This window comes from Rhinoraja longicauda, chromosome 34 (assembly GCF_053455715.1).
Source record: "Rhinoraja longicauda isolate Sanriku21f chromosome 34, sRhiLon1.1, whole genome shotgun sequence".
Lineage (NCBI taxonomy): Eukaryota > Metazoa > Chordata > Chondrichthyes > Rajiformes > Arhynchobatidae > Rhinoraja > Rhinoraja longicauda.
The window spans coordinates 9434759-9454501 of record NC_135986.1 but is presented as its reverse complement, the minus strand read 5'-3'; the positions used below and the strand labels follow the sequence as shown (position 1 = coordinate 9454501).

The 19743-nt window shown below is 48.1% G+C and overlaps 1 protein-coding gene across 3 annotated transcripts in view; it reads right to left on the bottom strand.

Annotated features, from left to right (window-relative positions):
- LOC144609225 (arf-GAP domain and FG repeat-containing protein 1-like) overlaps positions 1–19743 on the bottom strand; it is a 128022-nt gene that overhangs the window by 71388 nt on the left and 36891 nt on the right. For all 3 annotated transcript variants that reach the window (XM_078427644.1, XM_078427646.1, XM_078427645.1), the window contains exon 2: positions 17458–17551. In XM_078427644.1, coding sequence (XP_078283770.1) covers positions 17458–17551 — 94 coding nt within the window. The remainder of the gene's footprint in view (positions 1–17457; positions 17552–19743) is intronic.

Genomic DNA, 19743 nt, shown 5'->3' with positions numbered 1-19743 from the left:
TGATACTAAATTGTCCGAAGTGTGTGTAGAGTAGTGTTAATGTGCGGGGATCGCTGGTCAGCGCGGACTCGGTGGGCCGAAGGGCCTGTTTCCACGGTGTATCTCTAAACTAAACTAAACTACTCAATGGTCCTTCCAAAAACTAGGGATGTAGTCCCAGTCTTCCAACCTGCCTCATTGCGGACATTACGATTTTCTCCACACTATAATACTGTAACACTATGTTCTGCGTAGCAATAATACTGCAGATGCTGGTTTAAATCGAAGGTAGACACAAAATGCTGGAGTAACTCAGCGGGTCAGGCAGCATCTTGAGAGAGAAGGAATGGGTGACGTTTCGGGTCGAGACCCTTCTTCAGACTGATATCAGGGGAGGGGGTGGGGCAAAGACAGAATGTAGTCGGAGACAGGAAGACTAATGGGAAAACTGGGAAGGGGGAGGGGATAGAGAGAGAAACTTCAGGTAGTCCCTGCTTTCCCTCTCTATCCCCTCTTCTTTCCCAGTTCTCCCACTAGTCTTCCTGTCTCCGACGACATTCTATCTTTGTCCCACCCCCTCCCCTGCCATCAGTCTGAAGATGTATAAGAAAATAACTGCAGATGCTGGTACAAATCGAAGGTATTTATTCACAAAATGCTGGAGTAACTCAGCAGGTCAGGCAGCATCTCGGGAGAGAAGGAATGGGTCGAAACGTCACCCATTCCTTCTCTCCCGAGATGCTGCCTGACCTGCTGAGTTACTCCAGCATTTTGTGAATAAATACCTTCAGTCTGAAGAAGGGTCTCGACCCGAAACGTCACCCATTCCTTCTCTCCTGAGATGCTGCCTGACCCGCTGAGTTACTCCAGTACTTTTGTGTCTGCACTATATTCTGCACTCTAGTCTTTTTCTCTTTGCACTACCTGCATTACTTGTCCGATTGCTTTGATTGTACTCATGTATTGTATGTTCAGATTTAAGTTGATAGCAAGCAAACAAAAGCTTTTCACTGTATCCCGGTAATGTGACGATAATAAACCAATACCAATAAAAGGTTAGTGTTAAACATCAGTGTTTACCCACAAACTTTAACACAACCTCACTCTCCACAGATGCTGCTATCTTGCATGCCATTTTTATTTCCTATTTTAAGATTCTGCAGATAACACTAAAGCAGGTGGTATTGTAGATGGCGAAGATGTTTGTCAAACATTACAGCTGGATCTTGATCTTTGGGTAAGTGGGCTGAGGAATGGTTAGTGGAGTTTAATGCAGATAGGCATGAGGTGTTGGAAAGTCAAACCAGGGCGGGACCATCACGGAATAGACAACAGACAATAGACAATAGGTGCAGGAGGAGTCCATTCGGCCCTTCGTGCCAGCATCGCCATTCAATGTGATCATGGCTGATCATTCTCAATCAGTACCCGGTTCCTGCCTTCTCCCCATACCCCCTGACTCCGCTATCCATAAGAGATCTATCCAGCTCTCTCTTGAATGCATTCAGAGAATTGGCCTCCACTGCCTTCTGAGGCAGAGAATTCCACAGATTCACAACTCTCTGACTGAAAAAGTTTTTCCTCATCTCAGTTCTAAATGGCCTACCCCTTATTCTTAAACTGTGGCCCCTTGTTCTGGAATCCCCCAACATTGGGAACATGTTTCCTGCCTCTAACGTGTCCAACCCCTTAATAATCTTATATGTTTCGATAAGATCCCCTCTCATCCTTCTAAATTCCAGTGTATACAAGCCTAGTCGCTCCAGTCTTTCAACATATGACAGTCCCGCCATTCAGGGAATTAACCTAGTAAGCCTACGCTGCACGCCCTCAATAGCAAGAATATCCTTCCTCAAATTTGGAGACCAAAACTGCACACAGTACTCCAGGTGCGGTCTCACTAGGGCCCTGTACAACTGCAGAAGGACCTCTTTGCTCCTATACTCAACTCCCCTTGTTATGAAGGCCAACATTGGCAGAAGGTGCAGCACGGTGCACAGCGGTACAGTTGCAGCCTGACAGCGCTTACAGCGTCAGAGACCCGTGTTCGATCCTGACTAAGAGAGCCGTCTGTTCGGAGTTTGTACGTTATCCCCGTGACTTGCGTGGGTTTTCTCCGAGAACTTTGGTTTCCTTCCACACTCCAAAGACGTGCGCACCCTCCCCTGACATCAGTCTGAAGAAGGATCTCGACCCGAAACGTCACCCATTCCTTCTCTCCAGAGATGCTGCGTGACCCGCTGAGTTACTCCAGCATTTTGTGTCTACCTTCGATTTAAACCATCACCTGCAGTTTTTTCCTACAGGTTTGTAGGTTAATCGGCTTGCTATAAATGTAAATTGTCCCTTGGGTGTGTCGGATAGTGTTAATGTGTGGGGGGTCGCTGGTCGGTGAGGACTCAGTGGGCCGAAGGGCCTGTTTCCGTGCTGTGTCTCTAACTAAACTGAACCCTGGGGACCGCTGTAGAGCAGAGACATCAAGGAATACAGGTATATAGTTCTTTGAAAGTGGCTTCACAGGTAAATAGGGTAATCAAGCAGACGCTCGGTACATTGGCTCTCATCAGTAAGGGTAAAGATTATAGAAGTTGGGATGTTATGTTACAGGTTGGACAAGACATTGGTGAGTCTGCACAGGTAGTCTTTGATAGACATTGGTGGACATTGGTGAGACTGCATTTGGAGCACAGGTACTCCTCAGCTTCCGATGGGGCTCCGTTCCGAGAAACCCATCGGAAACCGAAAGTATCGTAAGTCGAAATGCATTGAAAACGTGCGATCGTGTGTCCGGAAGCGAACGGCGGCTCGCTATGGGTCCCTGCCATTTGCACCATCGCAAAGTCGAACTATCGCAAGTCAAACCATCGTAACCTGGGGAGTACCTCAATTGTGCTCAGTTTCAGTCACCCTGCTACGAGAATAATATCGTTAAGCTGGAAACAGTGCAGAGAGGATTTACGAGAATGTTACCAAGACTTGAGGTCCTGAGCTGTCGGGACACGTTGGGCGGGTTAGGACTTTATTCCTTGGAGCGCAGGAGGATTAAGGGTGATCTTGTTGAGGTGTGTAAGATCATGGAGTGGAATAGATAGGGTGAATGCACACAGTCTTTTACCCAGAGAAGGGGAATTAAGAAACAGAGGACATAGGTTTAAAGTAAAAGTAGAAAGATTTAATAGGAACCCAAAGGGCAACTTTTTCACACAGAGGTGGGTATGTGGAATGAACTGCTAGAGGAGGTAGTTAAGGCCAGTACTACAACAACATTTTGGTCAGCATGGGCAAGTTGAGCCAAGGGGCCTGTTTCCATGCCGTATGACTCCACGATGATATAATATTTAAAAGACATTTGGACAGGTCCATGGATAGGAAAGGTTTTGCGGGATCTGGGCCAAATGCGGGCATTTGGGACAAGTGTAGATGGGGAATCTTGGTCGGCATGGGCTAGTTCGACCAAGGGGCTTGTTTCCCTGCGGTGTGACTGGATGACATATTTTTATTTTACTATTAGTTTTGAAGATTTATGGAATTTCCTGATGTGGAAGGGATGGATGTGGCTCTTCACGCACGAATTAGTTTTGGGATCCCTGATCACCGACATCTTTTAAACACTTGCCCATGGCGGGCACGGGGCAGAAGCACCTCCTGAGCAGATGAGTGCACCGCCAGCCTTCCCCACTTTGCCATCACTTAACACATCAAGAACATGCCTGAAGGGTCTTGACCCTAAACACAGAGTGTAAAGAAGGGTCTCCACCCGAAAGGTAGAGTCTGAAGAAGGGTCTTGACCCGGAACTTAGAGACTGGGGAAGAGTTTTGACTCAAAAAGTAGAGTCTGAAGGGTCTCGACCCGAATGGAGAGTCTGAAGAAGGGTCTCAACCCGAAAAGTAGAGTCTGAAGGGTTTCGACTCAAAAAGCAGTCTGAAGAAGGGTTTCTACCCTAAACGCAGTCTAAAGAAGAGTCTCAACCCAAAATGTAGAGTCTGAAGAAGGGTCTTGACCCAAAACGTAAGAGACTGAGGAAGTGTCTCGACTCAAAAAGTAGTCTGAAGGGTCTCAACCCGAAACTTAGTCTGAAGACAGGTCTTAACCCGAAAAGTAGTGTGAAGAAGGATCTTGACCCGTGACATGGAGTCTCAAGAAGAGTGTCAACCCGAAACACAGTGAAAAGTGTGTATTTTGTTGCTTTTTTGGTACGACTGTATGGCAAATCAAATTTCACTATACCTCAGTACACATGACAATAGAGTACCATTGAACCATTGAAGGGTCTCGATCCGAAATGCACAGTGTGAAGAAGGGTCTCGACCCGAAACAGCACCTGTCCATGTTCTCCAGAGTTGCTGGAGAAATTCCTCCATTAGATATCTTCAATGGTTAGCCAATACCAAGACCGAACAGTATCAAAGTTGAGAGGTCATGTTGCAGTTTTACAAGAAGTTGGTGAGGCCACATTTGGAGTACTCTGTTCAGTTCTGAGAGCCATGTTATAGGAAAGATGTTTGCCAAGCTGGGAAGTGTGCAGAGAGGATTTACGAGAATGTTGCCAGGATTCGAGGGCCTGAGCTATAGGGAGAGGTTGAGCAGGCTAGGGAGCGCAGGAGGATGAGGGGCGATCTTATAGAGGTGTGCAAAATCATGAGAGGAATAGATCGGGTAGACGCACAGAGTCTCTTGCCCAGAGTAGGGGAATCGAGAACCAGAGGATAGAGTGAATGTGGAGAGGATGTTTCCACCAATTAGGGAGTCTAGGACTAGAGGTCACAGCCTCAGAATTAAAGGAAGTTCTTTTAGGAAGGAAATGAGAAGTAATTTCTTTAGTCAGAGGGTGGTGAATTTGTGGAATTCTTTGCCACAGAATGCTGTGGAGGCCAAGTCAGTGGATATTTTTAAGGTTGAGATAGATTCTTGATTAGTACGGGTGTCAGAGGTTATGGGGAGAAGGCAGGAGAATAGTGTTAGGAGGGAGAGATTGATCAGTCATGATTGAATGGCGGAGTAGACATGATGGGCCGAATGGCCTAATTCTATTCCAATCACTTATGAACATGAACTAGGGACAATTTACAATTCTACTGAAGCCAATTAACTTACAAACTTGCACATCTTTGGGATGTGGGAGAAAACTGGAGCACCCGGAGAAAATACACAGAGTCACTGAGAGAGAACGTACAAACTCCGTACAGACTGTACCCATAGTCAGGACCTGCAGGTTTGTGGGTTAATTGGCTTCTGCAAAATGGTAAAAATTATCCTTGATGTGTAGGATGGTGCTAGTGTACTATGGTCGGCCCAGACACGATGGGCCGATGGGCCTGTTTCCATGTGAAGGAAGGAACTGCAGATGCTGATGTACTCCAAAGATAGACACAAAAGGCTGGAGCAACTCAGCGGATTAGGCAGCATCTCTGGCGAAAAGGCGTTTCGGGTCGAGACCCTACGACTTCGTCAAATGTTTCCATGCTGTATCCCTAACGTCTAGAGTAAAGACTTTGTGGGAAACCCCATATCATCGGGGTAGAAAGCCTCCAGAACAGCTGCCAGAGGAGGGAGTTGAGGCAGGAACTAAGGAACAGATAGACAGATACATGGATCGGACAGGTTTGGAGGGAAAAGGGCCAAACGCAGGCAAGTGGGACTAGTGTAGCTGGGACATGTTGGTCGGTGTGAGCAGGTTGGGTCGAAGGGCCTGTTTCCACGCTGACTACATCACAGCACAGGAGACTGGGGAGGGAGGGGGAGATGGAAGGAGTTGTGTGGCTTGGAGCGCAGTGCTCTGCTTCCGTGCAGCGAAGTTGCAAACAGGAGGCCCATTGTTTCAGGAAATGAATGATGGAGATGGCAGCACCTCGCAAGACCGGGGTTTCACCGGCTGGAATTTCACAGGCAGCTGTTCACCGGCCACAAGGGCCAGGCAAACCCGAGTTGACAGCTTCGGTCAGAAACAAGGAAGAGTGTGTGACTAATGGGAAGTTATTGCATGAAACATTTCCGTTCTGTATTCAGTACAGAAACAGGCCCGTCAGGCCCAACTTGCCCACACCGACCAACATGCCCCATCTACACCAGTCCCACCTGCCTCCGTTTGGCCCATAACCATCCAAACCTGTCCTATCCATGTGTAAGAAAATAACTGCAGATGCTGGTACAAATCGAAGGTATTTATTCACAAAATGCTGGAGTAACTCAGCGGGTCAGGCAGCATCTCAGGAGAGAAGGAATAGGTGACGTTTTGGGTCGAGACCCTTCTTCAGACCATGTGGTTAGGCAATAGACAATAGGTGCAGGAGGAGGCCATTCGGTCCTTCGAGCCAGCACTGCCATTCAATGTGATCATAGCTGATCATTCTCAATCAGTACCCCGTTCCTGCCTTCTCCCCATACCCCCTGACTCCGCTATCCTTAAGAGCTCTATCCAGCTCTCTCTTGAATGCATTCAGAGTATTGGCCTCCACTGCCTTCCGAGGCAGAGAATTCCACAGATTCACAACTGTCTGACTGAAAAAGTTTTTCCTCATCTCCGTTCTAAATGGCCTACCCCTTTATTCTTAAACTGTGGCCCCTTGTTCTGGACTCCCCCAACATTGGGAACATGTTTCCTGCCTCTAACGTGTCCAACCCCTTAATAATCTTATACGTTTCAATAAGATCTCCTCTCGTCCTTCTAAATTCCAGTGTATACAAGGTTACTCCAGCACCATGTGGTTACTCCAGCACTTTGTTTATCTTTGGTGTGAACCAGCACCTGCAGTTCCTTGTTCCTACAATCACAAGCGCTCTGGCTTGTCTTTCCTGGCCAGAGGCTCACAGACCATCAAGCACCAGCTGCAGTCTTGTTTGTTAGGTTAAAATCTAATGGAATGGAGTGAGTCAACATATGAATGTTGAAATGACCTCGTTCTGTAACCCAATCCCAGAAATGCACTCGACATTAAGTGGCAGATAACACAACCCAACATGCGTCTGATCTCTGATGTAGAGGGATGTGGAACAATAGAAGGGTCTCAAAGAGTAAATGTTTTTGTTAGGAAGGGTTGAATGAGGCCATTTCAACTAGTTTAGTTTAGAGATACAGCGCAGAAACTGGCCCTTCGGCCCACCGGGTCCGCGCCGACCAGCGATCCCCGCATGTTAACACTATCCTACACCCACGAGGGACAATTTTTACATTTACAAGCCAATTAACCTGCAAACCTGTACGTCTTTGGAGTGTGGGAGGAAACCGAAAATCTCGGCGTAAACCCATGCAGATCACGGGGAGAACGTACAAACTCCGCACAGACGGCGCCCGTAGTCGGGATCGAACCCGGGTCTCAGGCGCTGCATTCGCTGTAAGGCAGCAACTCTACCGCTGCGCCACCGTGAGAGTAACAGGGGGTCAAGAACAGAGTATACTTGCAGGGAATACGTTCATGGTTCTTTGGAAATTAGTGCATAAGTTCTAGGAGCAGAATTAGGCCGCTCAGTCCATCAAGGTCTACTCTGCCTCTCAAACATGGCTGTTCTGGCTTTCCTTATCCTTCATACGTTCTAGGTGCAGAATTAGGCCATTCGGCCCATCGAGTCCACTCCGCTATTCAATCATGGGCGATCCATCTTTCACTCTCAACCCCATTCTCCTGTCTTCGCCCAATAACTCGTGACACCCTTACTAATCAAGAATCTGTGCATCGCCACCTTAGAAATATCCACTGACTTGGCCTCCGCAGCCGGCAATTCCACCGATTCACCACCCTCCGCCTAAAGAAATTCCTTCTTATCTCCTTTCTACAGGTACGTCCTATTATTCTGAGGCTACAGCCTCTGGTCCTAGACTGTCCAAATGTCAGTGCATGTTGGGAAAGAGATTGTTTTGTAAAAGTAGTCTTTATAAAAAAAGCATATGGGATCCTGAGCTCCATACGCAGAGGCATCGATGACAAGAGCCCGAAAGTGATGATCAAAAATTGCATGAACAAGCAGGAGAGGGAAAGACATATCTATATACTAAAGCTCTCGTTTGTTTGTTTGTTTGTTCCTGGACTACAGCCAAAACGGTACACGATAGCGCAACAATTTTAGGCCCACCTTGCTCACCGTCGTCCCTTTGGTGCTAATGGAAGGTTCATTGAAATCGGCATTGTATTTTTAAAGTTATTCACATTTTAAAGTTTAAATCTATCGCCTCGGGAGGGAGGGGGATAAGGGGGGTTGAGGGGGATGGAGTGGGGAAGGGAGGGGGAGGGGATGGGGGGTCAGGGGGGTCAGGGTGCTGCACCAATGCAGGAGAGGTTTGGGCCCAACGGGTCCACTTGGTCCAGTCCACACATAAAATGCAAACTGTGCTCACTGTCAGAAGCAATGCTTCCCCTCGCACTTAAGGTTTCAACAGAGCTTCCTCTTTGTAAAAATTGCTCTCTGCCATTGTGGCACACTGATTCCACAATTTCCCTCTCGAGAGCTGCAGTCACGAGGCCAAACCTCATTCCTCCGTCTGCAGTGAGTCAGCTAATTTCAGCCAGCTGGCTGCAGTGTTATAGTCAAGTCGAGTTTATTGCCATCTGCACGAGTGTAGTGAGGTTCAATGAAAATGCAAATCTCGCTTCCAGCAGCAGCACCACAGTTTAGTTTAGTTTACCTTGCAGATACAACGCGGAAACAGGCCCTTCGGCCCACCGAGTCAGTGCGACCTGCAATCCCCGCACACTAACACTATCCTACACATACAAAGGACAATTTACATCTAGACCAAGCCAATTAACCTACAAGCTGTGGCAAACCTACAAACCGCACCTTGTGGCACGGTGGCGCAGCGGTAGAGTTGCTGCCTTACAGCGAATGCAGCGTCGAACTTTTCGATCCTGACTACGGGTGCTGTACTGTACGGAGTTTGTACGTTCTCCCCGTGACCTGCGTGGGTTTTCTCCGAGATCTTCGGTTTCCTCCCACACTCCAAAGACGTAGGTTAATTTGCTAGGCAAATGTAAAAATTGTCCCTAGTGGGTGTAGGATAGTGTTAATGTGCGGGAATCGTTGGGCGGCGCCGACCCGGTGGGCTGAAGGGCCTGTTTCTGCGCTGTATCTCTAAATCTAAATCTAAATCTAAAAATCTAAAAATCAAACCTGTATGTCTTTGGAGTGTGGGAGGAAACCTTCGGCCCTCCGAGTCCGCACCGACCGGCGATCCCCACACATCAATACTACCCTGCACACGCTAGGGACAATTTTCTATTTTATACCAAGCCAATTAGCCTACAAGCCTCTATGTCTTTGGAGTGTGGGAGGAAACCGAAGATCTTGTAGAAAACCCGCGCAGGTCATGGGGAGGACGTACAAACTCCGTACAGACAGCGCCCGCAGTCAGGATCAAACCCGGGTCTCTGGAGCTGTGAGGCAGCAACTCTACCGCTGCGTCACCGAGCCACCCATAGGTAAAGTTCATACGTTAAAGAAGCAGAGTTAGGCCTTTTGACCCATCAAGTCATAGAGTCATAGAGTCAGAGATACAGCATGGAAACAACTCTAAGATCACTAGGACCCTCCTATTTCGGCTCTACCTGTTCTTTATCTGGTCTCTCGATGTCTGAGGATTGGGCTTGACTTGTTCACCGAGGGGGGTCAACAACCCGTTTAAATTTAACTGTGCAGCAAGGAAACAGGCCCTTCGGCCCACCGAGTACGTGCCGACCATTGATCACCCGTTTAACCTGAGCCCATTTCATTCTCCCCACATTCCTGCCAGGTTCCCACAGATTGGTGACATTTCGGGTCTGATGAAGAGTCCTGACCCGAAACGTCACCTACCCCTATTCTCCAGAGATGCTGCCTGAACGGCTGAGTTACACCAGCACTTGGTGTCCTTTTCTATTATATCACTCCTCAGCCTCCTGCACTCCAAGGAATAGGTTGAGGTTTATTATTAGTCATACCGGCATAGAGTTACAGAGTGGAAAAAGGCACTTCGGCCCAACTTGCCTACACTGTCCAACATGCCCCGTCTACACTTGTCCTACCTACCTGCGTTTGGCTCATATTCCTCTGAACCTATCCTATCCATGCACCTGTCTAATTGTTTCTTAAAAGTTGCAATGGTATCTGCCTCAACAACCTCCTCTGGCAACTCGTTCCATACACCCACCACCCTTTGATTGAAAAAGTTACCCCTCAGATTCCTATTAAATTTTTGCCCCCTCACCTTAAACCTATGTCTACTAGTTCTCGATTCCCCAACTCTGGACAAGAGACTCTGTGCTTCTAATCTTCTGTCTAATCTGTGATCTTTTATCTTTTACCAGAGTAAAGGCACCACTATTTGCTGACGTTAACAATGACTTTCTATGTGTAGGAGGGAACTGCAGATGCTGGTTTATACCGAAGATAGACACAAAGTGCTGGAGTAACTCAGTGGGTCAAGCAGCATCTTTGGAGAAAAACGATGAGTCAGAATCCTTCTTCAGACTCGAATAGGTCAAGTGATAGAGCTTGTTCTGGGGTGAGGGGGCAGAAGTAGTGTTGTCAATGTTTAAAGGAAAAAGGGTGGGGGAGGGACAGGGATGTTGCTGTTTCGCCAGATGATTGTCGATGTGTAAGAGGAAACGGCAGATGCTAGTTTAAACCGAAGATAGACACAAAAAGCGTGAGTTACTCAGGGGGACAGGCAGCATCTCTGGAGAGAAGGAATGGGTGACGTTTTGGGTCTGAAGAAGGGTCTCGACCCGAAACATCACCCATCCCTTCTCTCCAGAGATGGTGCCTGTCCCGCAGAGTTACTCCAACTTTTTGTGTCTATCAACTGTCTACGTTTAGCTTAGTTTAGAGATACAGCGCTGAAACAGGCCCTTCGGCCCACCGAGTCCATGCCGACCTGCAATCCCCGCACGTTAACACTATCCTACACACACTAGAGACAATTTACTATTTTAACAAAGCCAATTAACCTACCAACCGGTACGTCGTTTGAGTGTGGGAGGAAACCAAAGATCTTGGAGAAAATCCACGCAGGTCACGGGAGAACGGACAAACTCCGGACAGACAGCACCCGTAGTCAGGATCTCTGCCGCTGTGAGGCAGCAACTCTACCGCTCCGCCACCATGCCGAATGATAGAGCTCGTAATGGAGTGGGGGGGCGTGGTAATAGCGTTGACGGTGTTTAAAGGAGAAATGGGAGGGGGGGCAGGTGGGGAAGGGACAGGGATCGTGCTGTTTAGCCAGATGACTTTCTATGTTTAATGTATAAGAAAATAACTGCAGATGCTGGTACAAATCGAAGGTGTTTCTTCACAAAATGCTGGAGTAACTCAGCATGGAGTAACTCCTGGAGTAAAATGCTGGAGTAACTATGTTTAATGAATGCTTATCATACTGACTTTGCATCGGTTCCCTCATTACCTCCCTAAAAAGCAGGCAAGCTTTAAATGCCTTGAATCAAGCACTTCACCAATGTGTGCATCTTTTCCTGGAGTTTCCCCCTTTTTTTATAATAAAGAGTTTCCTGCTTGACACGGAACATCCGGACAATGATGACCGGCCTCTCTGGAAACCCACAGGACATCAGTGATTCCAGGAAAACAGCTGTCATAAACAACGAGTTCAAGAGACTCAACGTAGACAACACCACCCTTCAGGAAACAAGGCTGGCAGACTCGGGCACATTGAAGGAGAAGGACTACACCTTCTACTGGCAGGGGAAGGACTCTGACGAGCCCAGAGAGCACGGGGTAGGCTTCGCAGTAAGGAACAGCCTGCTGAACATGGTGGAACCAGGCAGAAATGGCTCAGAGCGACTCCTGACTCTCCGCCTCAACACCACCGCAAGCCCGGTCACCCTTGTCAGCGTGTATGCCCCAAAACTGTCTTCCACATCAGATACAAAGGACGAGTTCTACGAGAACCTCGCATCCATCATCAGCAGCATCCCCAGCAAGGACACGGATCTGTAAACTGGAATCCAGAAGCTCGTGAAGTGTTCTGAAAAGGAATTCAGCGGGACAGGTTTGGCAGTGTCCAACATGAGACAACACAGGCCATGTTAGTGGATGAGATAAACTCAGTGAAGAAGGCATTTGTATGAAGGCCAGAGTTTACAAAGGTGAGATGGGTCTTGATGGAAACAAAGCCCTGAGGGGACTCGACAGGGCAAATATGGAGAGGATGGTTCTTGCAGGAGAATCCAAGACCAGGGGTCACTTTAAAAATAAAAGATCAGCCATTTAAGTAGGACATGTGGCAACATTTTCTCTCACAGGGTCAAGAGTCTTTGGAATACTTTTCCCTTTAGGGCGATGGAAGTTGAGGCTTTGAATATTTCTAAAGCAGAGAAAAGCAAGCAGCTGAAAGTTTACCACAGCTAGACAGGATTATGAAGCTGAAGTTGCAAACAGACCTACCATGATCTTAGTAGCCTGTGTTTGCTCATAGATTATATACAGGTGCTCCCCGGCTTACGATGCTTCGACTTGCGGTATTTCGACTTTGCGATGGTGCAAACGACAGCGACACGTAGCGAGCTGTAGCTCACTTCCGGCCATGTGATCAGGTGTATTAAATAAACAATAGACAATAGGTGCAGGAGGAGGCCATTCGGCCCTTCGAGCCAGCACCACCATTCAATGTGATCATGGCTGATCATTCTCAATCAGTACCCCGTTCCTGCCTTCTCCCCATACCCCCTGACTCCGCTATCCTTAAGAGCTCTATCTAGCTCTCTCTTGAATGCATTCAGAGAATTGGCCTCCACTGCCTTCTGAGGCAGAGAATTCCACAGATTCACAACTCTCTGACTGAAAAAGTTTTTCCTCATCTCCGTTCTAAATGGCCTACCCCTTATTCTTAAACTGTGGCCCCTGGTTCTGGACTCCCCAACATTGGGAACATGTTTCCTGCCTCTAACGTGTCCAACCCCTTAATAATCTTATATGTTTCAATAAGATCCCCTCTCATCCTTCTAAATTCCAGTGTATACAAGCCTAGTCGCTCCAGTCTTTCAACATATGACAGTCCCGCCATTCCGGGAATTAACCTAGTAAACCTACGCTGCACGCCCTCAATAGCAAGAATATCCTTCCTCAAATTTGGAGACCAAAACTGCACACAGTACTCCAGGTGCGGTCTCACTAGGGCCCTGTACAACTGCAGAAGGACCTCTTTGCTCCTATACTCAACTCCTCTTGTTATGAAGGCCACCTTCACTGCATTTTGACTTACAATATTTTCGGTTTGCGATGGGTTTCTCGGAAGGGAACCCCATCGTAAGCTGAGGAGCACCTGTATAAACATTTTAGTTTAGAGATACTGTGAGAAAACAGGTCCTCCCGCCCCCCCGCCCCCCCCCCCCGAGTTCACACTGACCGGCGATCCCCGTACACTATCACTAACCTACACACACTAAGGACAATTTACATCTAGACCAAGCCAATTAACCTATAAACCTGTACGTCTTTGGGGTGTGGGAGGAAAGCGTAGATCTGAGAAAACCCACGCAGGTCACGGGGAGAACGTACAATCTCCGTGCACACAGCACCCTTAGTCAGGATCGAAGCTGGGTCTCTGGCTCTGTGAGGTAGCAACTCTACCGTTGCGCCACCATCCTGCCGTAGATCATTGTGTAGGAAAGAAGTGCAGATGCTGGTTTACATCGAAGGTAGACGCAAAATGCTGGAGTAACTCAGCGGGTCAGACAGCATCTCTGGAGAAAAGGAATAGGTGACGTTTCAGATCGAGATCCTTCTTCAGGATCAATAATCAATGATTTGTTCACAGGGGCATAACTGTTACTTCCGCAGGAAGAGCGGATAGAGAGTTAGAGTCAGAGATATACAGCACGGAAACATGCCCTTCAGCCCAACTTGCCCATGCCGACCAAGATGCCCCATCTATGTTAGTCCCACCTTCCTGTGTTTGGCCCATTCCCCACTAAACCTTTCCCATCCATGTACCTGTCCAAGTGTCTTTTAAATGATGTTATAGTACCTGCCTCGACTAACTCCTCTGGCAGCTCATTCCATACACCCACCACCCACTGTGTGAGAAAGTTGCCCCTCCGATTCCAAATGCTTTTTGTGCTGCAGCTGCAAGAAATAATTTTATTGTTGCGTTTCGTTACGCATGGTAATAAAACACTCTTGTCTCTCTCTTGAGATCCCATTTCTTGTGAAGATAGCCATTGGATATTTACAAACCGTACAACATCCTCTGTTTCTTCATACAAGTTAGCTTTTTTTTAATTCCCCAATAGGCCCTACATTTTCCTCCGTTATCCTCTTGTTCCAGACATAATCTTAATCATTTCTAGATTTCCTTTCATTGTATTTACCAACAATATTTCTCTCATAATCTTTCTTTTAGTTGACTCTAAATAACTGCGCAAGGCGCCCAGTTTCAGAGGCAGCTGGAGATGGGCAACTAATTAATGGACCCCGGTGGCAACCAGCCCGACCACGAGAACAAATGAAAGGAAGGCAAAGGAATAAATAAATCAAAAGGCAGTCAATGGGACGGATGAGTGGCTCCTACCTCCAAACCCGCAGGCAGCCAGAGGTTGTTGACAGCTTCGGAACGGGGCTGAAGGCAGGCGAAGCGAATGAGCAAACTTCACCAGAAGCCGCTGGGTATCATTAAAATTGCAAGTAGGAACGCAGCAATGTGAAACTACACCTTGGGTGTACGCTTACAGAACCCGATACCCAAGCCATGGAGTCAGTTGACGGCACCAAAATAATTCAAGGGGTTTTGCTCCAATCGAAAGGTTGAGGATGTTCTCATTCACCATCTCGTGCGCAAACAATTCCGCGTCCACACCAACCAACATGTCACATCTACACTAGTCCCACTTGCCTGCGTTTGCCCCATATCCCTCGAAACCTGTCCTATCCATGTCCTTGTCTAATTACTTCTTAAACATTGTGATAGTCCGTGCCTCAACTACCTCCTGTGGTATCTCGTTCCACACACCCACCACCCTTTGTGTGAAAAGGTTACCCCTCAGGTTCCTATTAAATCTTTCCCCCTTCAACTTGAACCTATGTCCTCTGATTCTCGATGCTCCTATTCTGGGTAAGAGATGCTGTGTGTCTACCCGATCTATTCCTCTCATGATTTTGTACACCTCTTTATGATCACCCCTCATCCTCCTGCGCTCTAGGGAATACAGTCCAAGCCTGCTCAACCTCTGTCTATAGCTCAGGCCCTCGGGTCCTGGCAACATCTTCGTAATTCTTCTCTGCACCATTTCCAGCTTGACATCATTCTTCCTATAACATGGTGCCCAGTACCAAACAAAATACTGCAAATGCGGCCTCACCAACATATATAGTCAAAGAAAGTTTATTATTTAAGCAAAGAGTGAGAAAATATCGGCAAGATGAAAAGAGCACATCGCCAGCAAACTGTGCATTCCAACCACAAAGTCCTGTCCTTGATTAACGTTTGGCAGAGTCAGAACAATGAGAAATTCTTCCTGAGTAGGAAGGAATTGCAGATTCTGCTTTAAACCGAAGATTGACACAAAATGCTGGAGTAACTCAGTGGGACTGGCAGCATCTCTGGAGAGAAGGAATGGGTGACGTTTCAGGTCGAGTGTGAAGAAGCATCTCACCCATTCATTCTCTCCAGAGATGCTGTCTGTCCCGCTGAATTACTCCAGCATTTTGTGTCTCTCTTCCTGAAATTCTTCCTGCTTGGTCCAGGAGGACGGATTATTCCTGATCGCCCAACAAACGTTGGCACTGTACAGCATCTCGCCCAGTCTGGGAAGAATTACAGCAACAGTGGTGCGGAGCAGAGTTGCTGCCTTGACAGTGCCAGAGACCCAGGTTCAATCCTGACTACAAGTGCAGTCCAGTGTACGTTCTCCCCGTGACCTGCGTGGGTTTTCTCCGGGTGCTCCGATTTCCTCCCACACTCCAAAGACAATAGACAATAGGTGCAGGAATAGGCCATTCGGCCCTTCGAGCCAGCACCGACATTCAATGTGATCATGGCTGATCATTCTCAATCAGTACCCCGTTCCTGCCTTCTCCCCATACCCCCTGACTCCGCTATCCTTAAGAACTCTATCTAGCTCGCTCTTGAATGCATTCAGAAAATTGGTCTCCACTGCCTTCTGAGGCAGAGAATTCCACAGATTCACAACTCTCTGACTGAAAAAGTTTTTCCTCATCTTCGTTCTAAATGGCCTACCCCTTATTCTTAAACTGTGGCCCCTGGTTCTGGACTCCCCCAACATTATTGAAACATATAAGATAATTAGGGGATTGGACACATTAGAGGCAGATAACATGTTCCCAATGTTGGGGGAGTCCAGAACAAGGGGCCACAGTTTGAGAATAAGGGGTAGGCCATTTAGAACGGAGATGAGGAAGAACTTTTTCAGTCAGAGGGTGGTGAAGGTGTGGAATTCTCTGCCTCAGAAGGCAGTGGAGGCCAGTTCGTTGGATGCTTTCAAGAGAGAGCTGGATAGAGCTCTTAAGGATAGCGGAGTGAGGGGGTATGGGGAGAAGGCAGGAACGGGGTACTGATTGAGAGTGATCAGCCATGATCGCATTGAATGGCGGTGGTGGCTCGAAGGGCTGAATGGCCTACTCCTGCACCTATTGTCTATTGTCTATTGTCTATATTGGGAACATGTTTCCTGCCTCTAACGTGTCCAACCCCTTAATAATCTTATATGTTTCAATAAGATCCCCTCTCATCCTTCTAAATTCCAGTGTATACAAGCCTAGTCGCTCCAGTCTTTCAACATATGACAGTCCCGCCATTCAGGGAATTAACCTAGTAAGCCTACGCTGCACGCCCTCAATAGCAAGAATATCCTTCCTCAAATTTGGAGACCAAAACTGCACACAGTACTCCAGGTGCGGTCTCACTAGGGCCCTGTACAACTGCAGAAGGACCTCTTTGCTCCTATACTCAACTCCTCTTGTTATGAAGGCCAACATTCCATTGGCTTTCTTCACTGCCTGCTGTACCTGCATGCTTCCTTTCAGTGACTGATGCACTAGGACACCCAGATCTCGTTGCACGTCCCCTTAGGTTGCACGTCCCCTTACAGGTTTGTTGGCTAATTGGCTTGGTTTAATTGTAAATTGTCCCTAGTGTGAGTAGGATAGTGTCAGTGTGCGGGGATCGCTGGTCGGCACGGACGCGGTGCCTTTTTCCGCGCTGTATTTCTAAACTAAATATTGCCAGGTCGAAAAGAACGCCTCGCTTGCCAACTGTGTGTTCCAACCGCAAAGTCCTGCCCTTGATTAACGTCTGGCAAAGAGTCCGAACAACGGGAAATTCTTCCTGCTTGGTCCAGGAGGATTGATTATTCCTGATCGTACTCCAAACCGTGGCATTGCACAGCAGTTCGCCCAGGCTGGGAAGAATTACAGCATCTGGGTCGGATGCTCTGTTACATGCTCCAGCTTTTAGTGCACCCAACTTTATGGTCTCCGCCTCCCCCTCCCCCAGCCGTGCCAGACGACGGCTGAGAACTCCCACCGCGCTCCAGACTCACCTCATTGCCATGCGCCTGAAGGAATTCAATTTCCTGTTCAGTAAAGGTTGTCATGGAGATGGACTTCACTCGGTGAGGGGGGTTGAGGCCTCTCCTACGAAAAAAGGAAGAAAAAAAGACTTGAGAAATGAATTACAGTCAGCCCACGTTAGAAAAGGTCAGCTGTTTCCACGAGCATGGAAAATCACCTTCCAACACATTTTAGAATCCACGTCGTCCAATTCTTGCTCCTTTCCCCACTCTCAACCACTAGTTTAATTTAGAGATACAGGCCCATCAGCCCACCGAATCCGCGCCGACCAGCGATCCCCGCGCATTAACGCTATCTACAAGTTAAAATTATACCAAGCCAATTAAGCGACAAACCGGGACATCTTTGGACAGTGGGAGAAAGCCCGAGATCCCAGAGAAAACCCACACAGGTCACGGGGAGAACGTACAAACTCTGTACAGACAAGCACCCGTAGTCAGGATCGAACCCTGGTCTCTGGCGCTGTGGAGCAGCAGCCGTAACCTGTTCCACAAAACTTTCTCCAGTTCACATTTAAATGCCATTCTTGTGTTGGAAGGAACTGCAGGTGCTGGTTTGCACTGAAGATAGACATTAAATCTTCAGTCTGAAGGGTCGAGACCCGAAACGCACCTATTCTTTTTCTCCAGAGATGGTACCTGAACTGCTAAATCCTATTCTTGTTCGTTCTCCCAACACTGTTGGTGGTCAGATGAGGCACTCACTAGGGTCTCTTCTACATCCCGCAGCTCCGCTCTTGCTCCCCCTCCCCCCATTCGTAACAAGGACAGAATCCCCCTCGTTCTCACCTTCCACCCCATCAGCCAGCGTATCCAACAAATCATCCTCCAACATTTCCGTCACCTACAACGGGACCCCACCACTGGCCACATCTTCCCATCCCCTCCCCTTTCTGCGTTCCGCAGAGACCATTCCCTCCGTAACTCCCTGGCCCACTCATCCCTTCCTACCTAAACCACCCCATCCCCTGGCACTTTCCCCTGCAACCGCACGAGATGCAACACCTGTCCCTTTACCTCCCCCCTCAGCTCCATCCAAGGACCCAAACAGTCTTTCCAGGTGAGGCAGAGGTTCACCTGCACCTCCTCCAACCTCATCTATTGTATCCACTGCTCTAGATGTCAACTTCTTTACATCGGCGAAACCAAACGCAGGCTCGGCGATCGTTTCGCTCAACACCTTCGCTCAGTCCGCCTTAACCAACCTGATCTCCCGGTGGCTGAGCACTTCAACTCCCCCTCCCACTCCCAGTCTGACCTTTCTGTCATGGGCCTCCTCCAGTGCCATAGTGAGGCCCACCGCAAATTGGAGGAACAGCACCTCATATTTCGTTTGGGCAACTTGCAGCCCAGCGGTATGAACATTGACTTCTCCAACTTTAGATAGTTCCTCTGTCCCTCTCTTCCCCCCCCTTCCCCTTCCCAGTTCTCCCTCTAACTTCCTGTCTCCACCTATACCCTTCCTTTGTCCCGCCCCCCTGACATCAGTCTGAAGAAGGGTCTCGACCCGAAACGTCACCCATTCCTTCTCTCCTGAGATGCTGCCTGACCTGCTGAGTTACTCCAGCATTCTGTGAATAAATACCTTCTGAGTAACTCAGATGGTCAGGCAACATCTCTGGTGAATGTGAATAGGTAACCTTTCAAGTTGGGTCCCTTCTTTAGACCCACTACAATCAGTCTGATGAAATGTTGTCCATCCATATTTAGTTTGGTGCAGAGATGGAGCATGGAAACAAGCCCTGCAGCCCGCCGAGTCCGAGCCAACCATCGATCACCCGTACAATTGTTCTATTTTACACACTAGAGGCAATTTACAGAAGCCCATTAACCTACAATCTCCCTGCACACCAACACTGTCCTACACAGGAGGCACAATTTTATATTTTTATATTTTATATTTAGATTTAGAGATACAGCGCGGAAACAGGCCCTTCGGCCCACCGAGTCCGCGCCGCCCAGCGATCCCCGCACACTAACACTATCCTACACACAATAGGTACAATTTTTACATTTACCCAGTCAATTAACCTAAAAACCTGCACGTCTTTGGAGTGTGGGAGGAAACCGAAGATCTCGGAGAAATCCCACGCAGGTCACGGGGAGAACGTACAAACTCCGTACAGACGGCGCCCATAGTCAGGATCGAACCTGAGTCTCCGGCGCTGCATTCGCTGTAAGGCAGCAACACTACCGCTGCGCCACCGTTGCAAATATACCAAAGCCAATTAACCTACAAAGTTGCACGTCTTTGGA